Source organism: Rhinatrema bivittatum, chromosome 1, assembly GCF_901001135.1.
Source record: "Rhinatrema bivittatum chromosome 1, aRhiBiv1.1, whole genome shotgun sequence".
NCBI lineage: Eukaryota > Metazoa > Chordata > Amphibia > Gymnophiona > Rhinatrematidae > Rhinatrema > Rhinatrema bivittatum.
In genome coordinates this window covers 498,615,443-498,627,911 of record NC_042615.1, presented here as the reverse complement: position 1 = coordinate 498,627,911, position 12,469 = coordinate 498,615,443, and the positions used below count along the sequence as shown (strand labels likewise).

The following is a 12,469-nucleotide window of genomic DNA, read 5'->3' as shown; positions in this document are numbered from 1 at the left end:
AGTCACCGGAGGAGAGTCACCGGGCAACCAACAGAGTTATAGCTCTTCTGGAAAGCCTAGGATGGATAGTCAACAAAGAAGAGTTCCCTACAGCCGTCCCAGTCGCTGGAATACCTAGGGGTCCAATTCGACACCCAAGAAGACAAGGTCAGCCTGACCTCCAAGAGAAAGTCAAAACTCCGGAATCATCTGCAGGTCCTGCTGAGCGCCAGCCGGCCCACAGCTCGGGATTACCTACAAGTCCTCGGCCTCATGGCATCCACTCTGGAGGTGGTGCCATGGGCGTGGGCGCATATGAGACCATTGCAACGCGCCCTTCTATCTCGATGGAGCCCACGATCACAGAACTACACCATACACCTACCTCTGCCGACCAGAGTGCGGAATCAGCTACGGTGGTGGTTACAGCCCGGCCACATGAGCCGGGGGTCAAGAATGTCCTCCCCAACCTGGATTCTGCTCACCACAGATGCCAGCCTGAACAGATGGGGAGCACACTCCGAAGAACTCACCGCCCAAGGGCGGTGGACCAGAGAAGAGTCAAGGTGGAACATCAACCGACTAGAGGCGTGGGCAGTCAGGCTAGCGTGCCTGCGATTTGCCCACAGACTTCGCGACAGAGCGGTCAGAGTGATGTCAGACAACGCCACCACGGTGGCATACATCAATCGACAGGGCGGAACCAGAAGCCAACAAGTGTCCCTAGAAATCACTCCCCTGATGATTTGGGCAGAAGCAAATCTTCAGGACATCTCTGCCATCCACATTGCCGGGAAGGACAACATGACGGCAGACTTCCTCAGCAGAGAAAGCCTAAACCCGGGGGAGTGGCAGCTGTCACCCACAGCTTTTCAGATAATTGTGGATCAATGGGGGACGCCAGCCATGGACCTATTAGCGGACAGGTCCAACGCTCAAGTTCCAGATATTTCAGCCACAGGCGGGATCCTCAAGCCCAGGGGATCGATGCCCTGGTACAACGTGGCCTCAGGGGATCCTGCTATACGCCTTTCCTTCGTGGCCCCTGCTGGGCGCCATTGTACACAGGATTCAGCAACGCAGAGGCCTAGTTCTTCTAGTGGCCCCGGACTGGCCAAGAAGACCCTGGTACGCAGACTTGAGAAGACTACTGGCAGGGACTCCTCTACGCCTGCCTCCGCACTGGGACCTGCTGCGGCAAGGTCCCATCCTCCACGACGATCCAGCTCAATTCTCTCTTACGGTCTGGCCATTGAGAGGGCTAGACTGAAGAAAAGAGGATACTCTGAGCCGGTAATAGATACACTCCTCCGAGCACACAAGTTCTCCACATCACTAACATAAGGATCTGGAGAGTTTTTGAAGCCTGGTGCGACTCTCACAGCACCAATTCACATGCCGCTAAGATCCCTCTCATTTTGGACTTCCTACAAGATGGACTTCAGAAGGGTCTGTCCCTCAGCTCCATCAAGGTTCAGGTAGCAGCACTGTCTTGCTACGGTCCCAGGAGCGACGGCAACTCCATTGCCAAACACCCAGACGTTTCACATTTCCTGAAAGGAGTCAAACACATTCGCCCACCACTGAAGTGGCCAGTGCCCTTGTGGAACCTCAACCTAGTATTGGAATTTCTAGCGGGATCCGCCTTCAGGCCCCTTCGAGGCCTGTCTCTCCGTTTGTTAACCTTGAAGATGATGTTCATGCTGGCCGTATGTTCAGCACGCCGCATCTCAGAGCTACAAGCACTGTCCTGCCGTGATCCCTTTCTCAGAATCACTCCAGAGACTATCCATCTTCGCACGGTTCCTTCCTTTTTACCCAAAGTAGTCTCACAATTTCACCTCAACCAAACCATATCCTTGCCTACCACGGAAGGTTTGAAGAAGTCGGAAGAAGGTCGAATGCTACGCCATCTCGACATCGGCAGACTGCTGTCCAGATACCTGGAAATGTCAGAAGCAGTACGAAAGACGGACCACCTGTTCGTCCTGCACAGCGGGAAGAAGCAAGGGGAAGCGGCCTCACGGCCGACCATCGCCCGCTGGATTAAAGAAGTTATCAAGGCAGCCTACATAGAGGCGGGAAAACCACCGCCTCTACAGGTCAAGGCTCATTCTACCAGAGCACAATCGGCCTCTTGGGCAGAAACTAAGATGCTGTCGCCTGCAGAGATATGTAAAGTGGCGACGTGGTCCTCCCTCCATACCTTCTCCAGATTCTACCGTCTGGATGTCCAGGCCAGGAAGGACACAGCATTTGCGAGGGCAATCCAACATGGTCCTCGGGCAGCCTCCAGCCCAGTCCGGGAGTAGCTTTTGTACATCCCATTTGTTTTGAGTCCATCTGCTACACGCTAGGAAATGTTGAGATTACTTACCTGATAATCTCCTTTTCCTTAGTGTATGCAGATGGACTCAGCATCCCGCCCGGCTGCCGGTATACATGGGGATTCGCCAACTCACGGTAAGCCATGTTTTCTTATATAGGGCATCCACCCTGCCGGGTGTCGACGCCTTCCGGCTGAGTACACTGGCGGTCTCCAGCTACCATCAATTGGTCAGGGTAATCCTGTTCATTTAATCGATCGGTCAGTCACACATATATCCATAAAGCTTTTGCAAGGAAGATTACCGATTTGCTACACTTCCTATAGGGGTATATGTACCCGTGCTGACGTCAGATCCGTCTCCAACTGCTAGCACGAGCACACTATACCCATTTGTTTTGAGTCCATCTGCATACACTAAGGAAAAGGAGATTATCAGGTAAGTTCTCTCAACAATTTGCACCCCTTGACGAAGAAGGTGCGCCACGCCACACACTTGGCGAATACTCTGGGGGCAGAGGAGAGGCCAAATGGGAGAACCTTGTATTGGTAATGTTGATTGTCCGCCTGGAAACAGGTAGCACCAGGAACTGGGGTACATTAGAATGTGCGCATAGGCATCCTATGAGAACATAAGAACATGCCATACTGGGTCAGACCAAGGGTCCATCAAGCCCAGCATCCTGTTTCCAACAGTGGCCAAACCAGGCCATAAGAACCTGGCAAGTACCCAAAAATTAAGTCTATTCCATGTTACCGTTGCTAGTAATAGCAGTGGCTATTTTCTAAGTCAACTTAATTAATAGCAGGTAATGGACTTCTCCTCCAAGAACTTATCCAATCCTTTTTTAAGCACAGCTATACTAACTGCACTAACCACATCCTCTGGCAACAAATTCCAGAGTTTAATTGTGCATTGAGTAAAAAAAACTCTCTCCCATTAGTTTTAAATGTGCCACATGCTAACTTCATGGAGTACCCCCTAGTCATTATCAGAAAGAGTAAATAACCGATTCACATCTACCCATTCTAGACCTCTCATGATTTTAAACACCTCTATCATATCCCCCCCTCAGCCATCTCTTTTCCAAGCTGAAAAGTCCTAACCTCTTTAGTCTTTCCTCATAGGGGAGCTGTTCCATTCCCATTATCATTTTGGTCACCCTTCTCTGTACCTTTTCCATCGCAATAATATATTTTTTGAGATGCAGCGACCAGAATTGTACACAGTATTCAAGGTGCGGTCTCACCATGGAGCAATACAGAGGCATTATGACATTTTCCGTTTTATTCACCATTCCCTTTCTAATAATTCCCAACATTCTGTTTGCTTTTTTGACTGCCGCAGCACACTGAACCGACGATTTCAATGTGTTATCCACTATGACGCCTAGATCTCTTTCTTGGGTTGTAGCACCTAATATGGAACCTAACATTGTGTAACTATAGCATGGGTTATTTTTCCCTATATGGTTGAAGAAAGGAAAGGATGGATTTGAGAGAAGTCATTTTGAATTTCTCCCAGTAAAGATGTTAGTTCAGGGAACGGAGATCCAGTATTGTTCGCAGTCCTCCTGCTTTCTTGGGAATTAGGAAATATTGGGATTAGAATCCCAGACTGAATTGCTGGGAAGATAATCTCTGAATGCAGTTGTTTTGTAGAAGATTCTGAATTTCTTTCAGCAGATGATCTTAGTGAGATGTTAGTTATTTTTGTGGAACCCAATGTGGAAGGGTTGGGAGGGATGAGAAATGAAGATTGTAACCGTGGGCTATGATCGATAATACCCAATTGATCTGATGTGATATGATTCCAGGCGGGAAGAAAATTTGACAATCTGCTCCCTACTGGGGGGTGATGAGACTGTGGCAACGGAATTCTTAAAAACCTGTCTGAGGTTTGGCGGGTTGAGGGTCCGCCTGTTGTCTAGGGGTCCTTGTCCTTTGGCGAGGCACTTGAGGTTGGTACGGTTGTTGCCTCGCAGATTGGTAGGGCTTGTTGCATGAAAATTGTTTAAATGGCCTAAAGGTGTGGGGGTCTTCTTATGAACCCGAGGTAAGATATTGTCATCGCGAAGTGGATGGTGTGGTGAAATCAAGGAGAGGACAGCCGTCTTCTGCTCAATCTTTGATACAGTTTCAGTGAATTTTTCTCCGAAAAGGTTGTCTGGATGACATGGCAAATTTGCTAATTTGTCATGACATCGTCTCATATGGCGCTGGAACGAAGCCATGCAAGACGATGTGCAGCCAGAGCGTTTGCTGAACCCCTGGATGAGATATCATATCCTTCGTAAATTGACCTGAGCAAGTGCCTTAATCCTTCCTCCATGCTGTGGTATAGAGGAGGTAAAAGTATATCTGGAAATTTTTTCTGTAGATCCGACTTAAGTGCCTGTAAATTGTCAAACAGGTACTGTGTAATATAAAATTGGTGATTCTGAATACGTGTGTTTAACACTGATAAATTAAAAGGATTTCCTTGCAAATTCATCCAACAGTTTATGGTCCTTATGTGGTGGTGTATTTGCATGAATACGAGGTTTTCGTGCCTTCTGCATCAATGACTCAATGACAATCGAGTTATGCGGAAGTTGAGTGGAAGCATGAAAAGGAGAATCCTTCATTTTATATTTCATATCTATCTTCCTGGATGATGGCGTTGTGGACAGTGGAGTATCCCAGGATTTTTCTATCAGCTGTGTGAGAATGGAATGCTGAGCTCTGTGGGGGCATAAAAAATGTTTAATATGCCCATCCTTTCCTGGCGAGGGTCAGGTAGTTTCCTGGTTTCAACTTTTAAGAACTGGCCAACCTTCTCGATGAATTGAGTGTAAGATAAAGCTTCTGGAGGTATCTCTGCAGGGTCGGATGGGTAACCCATGGAATCATCTGCAGAGGCATCAGTATCGTATTCAATTGGGGATGAATGTGGTACTGGATGGACCTTGTATACTGGATCCGGTACAGTAGGAACCACTGGAATCATTGGTAAGCTAGCCGGTTGAGGTGGAATATTCAATTTTTCAACTGATCGTAAGAATCAGTTGAGATTCAACTGAGATAGAATATTAGTAATCTGGGTCATAGCTTGACTAGCTAGACCTGAAGTCTACTGAGATGGTATTGGCTCCGTACTTGGCGGAAAAGTAGATGGGATTACAACCCCTGAACCATGACCTGGATCCGGTTGAGGTTGACCAGGGCTCGATGTACCAATAGAAACCATGAATTCAGATGAGAAGGTTCTATGTGAAGAAGGAAATGTAGGCGAAATATAAGGAGGTGAAAATTCTGGTTCAGGGTCCACAATTTGCAGAGGAGACATTTCCCTTGGTCTCTTAGGACCCGAATGGTATTTGTGTTGTTTCTGTGTGAATTGCGTCGGCAATGCGCCGGTATGAGTCGGCGATGCACCTTTTAAAGGTGGTACCGATGCCTCGATGTCTGTGCGTCGATGTTTTTAATGCCGAGGCCTCCTTGTGCCGATGTGTCAGACATCTTCTGGTGCGAACAGTCCTCAGTGCGTCAATGTGCCGTACCTCTCCTGGTACTTCGACGCTTTTTATTTTCTGAGTCGCGTCAGTGTGCCTGACCATTGAGTCGATGCGCCGCGTGCGTCGGTGATCCCACTGACGCATCTCCAGCACCATGCCCCGTTTTTTCGCGGGCAAGCAATGGTGGGTGTTCTAACCCCGCAGGGTCTACTGAGGAGGCTCTCCTCGATGAGGGAGACCTCCTCCTTCTCTTTGGGCCCGGTGAAGACCTTACCGAGGCCTCAGGTGGGGCATAGGAACCCGAAGTCCTGGCTTGAAGATCCTGTATCCTGGCTGCCCGCTGACGCTGAGCTTGTGGGGACATACGTCCGCAGTCCTCACAGTTTACTTGGTTGTGGGAAGGACCCAGACACAAGTAACAGGATGTGTGGCCATCAGTGGCTGACAATTTTGCCACAAGAGCAAAATTTGAAACCAGTCATGGCATTCTTCTCACAGGTACTGAATTGAAGTGCTGCTGTTTTTTTTCCACTGGTTTCTTTGGTTTGTTTGTTTGTTTTTTTTACTTCAGAAAGTTTCTCTCACAAGAGAGCAGAGCGCCGCGTGCCAACTGCCATGCAGAAAAAAAGCTGACTGAGGAGCCTGAGGTGAATCAGAGAGGATATAAGAGGGAGCACCCAGCTGAAAGACTTTGCTATACTTAGAGAGCTCCGCCACCTAGTGGCACGGAAGATGTACCCAGACAGCATGGCTAATTCAGCTGCTTATCTACGTGAAAATAAGAATTAACCTGACATGCTGTTGTGGGGGGAGGAGGGAGGTGGGAGTGCTGTGTAGTTACTATGAGGCAGCAAGACTGTGCAGAAAACAAGATGCTGCATCTTCCTTTTCTCTATAAATCACAGCAGAAAAAACGCTGAAATACCAACAGAGCATCAGGGAAAGGATCAGCATTCTCTAGAGATCTCTCATTAAGAATGCATGCTCAGTGTTTGGGAGATGCTCCATGGGAGCAACTGTTTCTGTTTTATATGGACAAATGCTGAGAGATAAATCTTTTACCTACCAACAAGAGATTTTGTTTTTTTTCTGTTTGTCGGAAATTGTAATCTCAAGTCAGGTTGTATGGGTGCAGTCTGGCTCTGCCCACTCACCTTTGATTTCCAGGGGCCCCTCAATGCGGATTCCATGCTTGATGACTGCTCCTTCTTCCAGCTGAGCCTCTTCTTGGTCCCCAGGGCGCTTGTAGCTGCCACTCTGCACGTCCTCGAAGACCTCAAACATCTCATGCACCCGTGCTGTGTATCCGGCTAGCTCTGTCACCTGGGAAATACCGTACCACACATTAACTGTAGGGAAAACACTGGATAACCTCATCATCTCACCTGTACCATGGGGCACTGCCAGGGAACAAAACTATGAATGTGAGAGGGAGTATAACAAACAGTATGTAAAAGCCATAGGAATACAAATCCCAACACAGTCTCACCTGATCTGTTTTAATTTTTGTAATTCAGCAGATGGAGGCCAGAACTTTTGCTTGTCTCTCACCTCTTTGTAGGAGGACATGACCCTCTCAATGGCATCAGCCCCAGCAGTCAGCAGGTTGCGGGCTGTGGTGAAGGCCTCCGTCCGTTCGCTCACCAGCTCCTCCTCCTTCATTTCTAGGACACCTTTCTTTATGTCCTTTGAATCTGCAGCGCAGGAGAATGAATAAAGCTAAGTTGTAACAGGTGTTCTCTATGGACAGCAAAATAAAAAGCCACACAAGATGGGTGACATCATCCAATGGTCCAAAGTTGAGTTGTTTTTCTCTCAAAGCCCAGAGAGTACAACTTTGCTCTCTGAGCATGATTAGGCTATGTCTGCTCAGTCTTTTTCAAGCTTGGCAATAACTTCCCAGAAAGGAGGGATTTTGTGGCTGTTTGTTTTGCTGTCCATAGAGAACACCTGTTACAAGTAAGCCACTGCCTCTATGGACAAGCACAACAATCAGCCATACAAAATGGCTATTGCTTTCAACTAGTTTTGACTTTCAATGGTTTCCTGGCAACCTGTTTTATGTATTGCGGGAAGTTTGTTTTGATTATTTAAAAAAACTTTAAGTACTGCTTGTCCAAATGAACTGTCATTACATGAGTCTTATCCAGACAGTAATGCTTTGTAAAAATATGTAGAACTCACCATGGCAGCTTCACAGATATATTGGACTAATGCTGAATTGTGATGTGCCATTGCCACTGTGCATATCCGATGCGCCTTTATTGTGTGCGTATTTCCACCCTCATGGTTGCACAGCAATGAGAGATACATTGTGTTATATCTTGATAAATTCTGTTTTGTTTTTTCTTTAAAACAGCTGACCCTTTTTTAGTTGTCCAAAGGAAAAACGGAGAACAGTTCCACACTTAAATGAATAATCAACAGGAGCAAGAAGTGTGGAAGAAATGACAGTCCTTACAAGTTCATTATTATTGAATTTTTTTATTCTTATGGAATTGCCAAGGCTGAAAGGTATTCTAATCACATAATATGAATAGTCGCCCGACATGGACAGTGTTTCACTGTGAAGGCTGCATCAGGAAGGACAAAAATTGGAGTTCACACACTAAAAGGAAGATAAACATAATAGAGTAAGGATCCAATATAGATGGGTACAGAAAAAGATAAACCTCATAGAGATAATCTCTTCTACATTGGGAGCACAACTAGATGGGATACTGACTAATTTTAAAGATGCCAAGACTTGGCACCAAAAGATAACCAATCAATGAAGCCCAGATGGCAAGTTGAATAGCTAATTGGTGTGGAGGATGACAACACTAAGGACCAGGTCACATGATATGGAGCAACAGTGCATTAGATAGTAAGGAATGGAAGCTTTAGCGAGACAACTGTAATATCACATGTACAGCTCACAATATATGTTAATTCACACCATATGAACATCAGGCAGGGAGGATAAAAGTATCTCTACAATGAGTAATACACAAACTAGGTACTTCATATTAAATAATATGTTGTCTGCATCAGATAACCTCTTTAGAAAAATACATCCCAAGCTATATGAAATGTATCCATTTAATATTGCGGTTTAAACCCTTAGGGAATAAAGATTGTAAGGTAAAACTCCACTTCTGTTCTCTTCAAGCTTCATAGAAAAAGCTCCATCTCTTAAAGAGGTAGTTAACGCATCAATGACAAAGAATATTAGATCAGCAACAGAATGTGGAGCAGACAACCAATGTGTCAGAGGCACTTCTTCCCATTGTGCACGGATACTGGAGCAATGGTCAATAATGTGTGTCCTAATAGATCATATGGCTTTACCAAGGTATAATTTAAAGGACAAATGATAACAGATTATACCTGCCAATACGCATGTAGTGGTAAAGTGAAAAGAATATTCTACATTAGTAGTTGGATGATGGAAAGACGACAATCATAGTGAACGTAGACATACCGAGAGGTGTCTGCAGGGGTAATGACCCCAAGGCGAGGAGTCAGTCACAATTGGTGCACAAAGTTCGGAATGTACAAGCAAATCCCGTAAATTTCTACCTTGACGGAAAGAAAATCTTAGGGAGCAATGAAAAACCTCATGCAAAGATAACATATGCCAATAGCGTTTAATGATTGAAGTGATTTCCTTCACACATGCAGAGTATGGCAAAGTAAAGTTAAAGTGATTAGATGACTCGTGCCATTGTGGATGAAAAAGTAAGTCCCGATTAATGTAACGTGCCCTTTTAAAGGCTTGCTTTAACATCCGGTAAGGGTAATTCCACTCAGTGAACTGCAGCATCAGCTGCTTAGCTTGGACTAAATATTCTTGCTTTGAAGTACACAGCCACCGCAGCCGGAAGAACTGACTGACCAGGATAATAGTTTATAATGAGTAAGGGTGATGACTTTTAAAAAACAACAATGTATTAAGGTTGATGGTTTTATGGAAAACTGAAGTAATGAGCCATCTTGATTATGTGTTATCCGTATGTTCAGAAAAGCTGTTTCAGAACGATATAGAAAAAAGTTAAATTGTAGGTTATCACAATGATTCAACCAATCAAGAAAAGAAAAAATTTAACATCCATGCCTGTCCAAATTAATAGAATTTCATCTATACAGCCAAACTGGAATATATTTAAAAAACTGAGAGGGATAGATTAATTCTCTTCAAAATCGTTAACAACGAAACAGGTAAGGCTTGGGGACATGGTGGCTCCCATAGCTGTCCCTTTAATCTATTGGGAAAACTGTGTTGTCAAACCAAAAAAATATTCTGTGTCAGTCCCAGGCGAGTTAAAGACATCAGAAAACTAGTGGGAACCCAAGAATCACTTGGTCGCTGATCCAAGACCCCTTGTATCTCGGATAAATCTCCTTCAAGGGATATTAGACTATAACGAAACAATGTCAAATATAACTAAGAAAAAAAGGCTCATCCGGAACTGGTTGGTTCTGAAGTATAGTAATTAAATGTCTGGATTCTCGGACATACGACCGACTCAACGGAACAAATGGTTGTAGGAATAAATCAAGTTTGGATAAAGGCTCTAAAAGGGAACCTATCCCTGATACAATGGATCGACCCGGAGGGCTCACTAATGTTTTGTGAATATTTGGTAAAATATAGAATGTTAGAGTGATCAGACTCTCAACTTGGAGAAATTAGGCTTCATGATTGGTTATATTATCTAAGCCACCCTGTATTAAATCCTTAATAGTGTTTTGCAACATAATAATGGGATCAGCAGGCAGCAAACAATAGAAGTCAGGATCCTGTTGTTAACGTTTAACCTCATTAACGTAATCTTGTCGATTAAGGATAACAATCAGACCCCCCTTGTCAGCCGGTTTTATTACAATATTTGGATCAGTCGCTAACATTTTGAGGGCTAATCTTTCATCTTTCGCTATGTTATGGAAATAGTGATCTGGTCAGGATTCCATTAGATCTACTTCATGTCGTATAAGTTTTGCCACAGGCCAACAGTACACATCAATGGGGCCAGAAGGGTTCCACTTTGGATTTTCTATATACAATAGGCCATCTATACAGGATGATTCTATCTGAAAAAAAAAAAAAATCTAATTCTCAATGAGCGAAAGAAACGAAATAGATGGATTTGCACATCGAAAGGGTCATATGTGATAGAGGGAACAAAGGATAGTCCCTTCTCTAAAACATTCATCTCTATCCTAGAAAGATACTTTGAGGATAAATTGAAAACCAAACAAGTCGAGTCTGAGGTTAAAGCCAAGGATCGTTGCTGGATTGCTGTTGCAGCAACCTTGTTGAGCGCTGTGGATGCAGTGGTCGAGAACGGCCCCGCAAACGTGAATTCCTCATAGGTTTGCAAACTTGACGTGACTCCAAAAAAAGGCATGGAAGAGGACTGCTGTTGTAAAGAAAATTGTGGGACACAATCATCTGGGTGTGTCAACACATTTGAAGCCCCGCATATTTCGTTTCCCGAAGAGTCAGAGTACGATAGTGCAAAAGCCACCTTCTTCCAAGCAGGGCATGAGGCCAACATCCATGCATATACAAAGCCTCTCTGATAATCCAATTCGTCCCGTTGAAATTTCTTAAATTTTGCAGCTTTCAAATCCCCTCTAAATTTTTCTAAGTTCTGCTTGAAATCAACCAGTTGGTTATCAAACAATTTGACTGTGGTGTTGAATTTTACAGCCTTAATTTGAATAGACAGCTCCTCACATAAGGAAGATGCCAGCTATTTGGTGGTCACGAAAATAAAAAGCATCAGATCAAAGAAAGATTTATTTAAAATCTGGTTCCTCCGAGTGAGCATGAGAGAGATCTTGGGGTGATAATGTCTAATGATCTGAAGTCAGGGAAACAATGTGACAAGGCGATAGCCAAAGCCAGAAGAATGCTGGGCTGCATAGAGAGAGGAATATCGAGTAAGAAAAGGGAAGTGATTATCCCCTTGTACAGGTCCTTGGTGAGGCCTCACCTGGAGTACTGTGTTCAGTTCTGGAGACCGTATCTCCAAAGAGACAGAGACAAGATGGAGGTGGTCCAGAGAAGGGCGACCAAAAAGGTGGAGGGTCTTAATCAAATGACTTATGAGGAGAGATTGAAGAATCTAAATATGTACACCCTGGAGGAGAGGAGCCGAGGTGATATGATACAGACTTTCAGATACTTGAAAGGTTTTAATGATCCAAAGACAACGACAAACCTTTTCCGTTAGAAAAAAAAATCAGGTTTGTCCGTTATTACTCAATTCTTTAGCTCCAGTTCCGCAACAGCTCATCTCTTGAGTTTTCAAGACTTAAGGACGCAGTACTCTCTAGCCAATACAGATCACTATGGATTCTTACAAGTGAGGCACTTTATACAAGGGTTACTACAAGCTAACCCATCTCTTCCATGTGGACTTCCTTTACGCAACCTGCTACTCGGTATCACTGGAAAACGGACACGATGTGCGGAATACTATAAAGCGCTACTGGATCTTAAGCCCACTCAGTATTCAACAAGACTGACATCTAGATGGAATGCTGTTCTTCATACCTCACTCACGATGGATGAGTTTCAATCCTGTTTTGTGAAACTCCTCGGGACTGTGGAGAATGTCTCGATTAGAGATCAACAATATAAGCTACTACACTTTGCTTACTACACACAACAGCAAGC

General features: G+C 44.7%; 1 protein-coding gene across 1 annotated transcript in view; it reads right to left on the bottom strand.

Annotated features, from left to right (window-relative positions):
- ABCD1 (ATP binding cassette subfamily D member 1) overlaps positions 1–12,469 on the bottom strand; it is a 161,642-nt gene that overhangs the window by 109,207 nt on the left and 39,966 nt on the right. Inside the window, exons 3-4 of the mRNA XM_029609328.1 lie at positions 7,354–7,496; positions 6,957–7,125 (exon numbers count right to left, since the gene is read on the bottom strand). Coding sequence (XP_029465188.1) covers positions 6,957–7,125; positions 7,354–7,496 — 312 coding nt within the window. The remainder of the gene's footprint in view (positions 1–6,956; positions 7,126–7,353; positions 7,497–12,469) is intronic.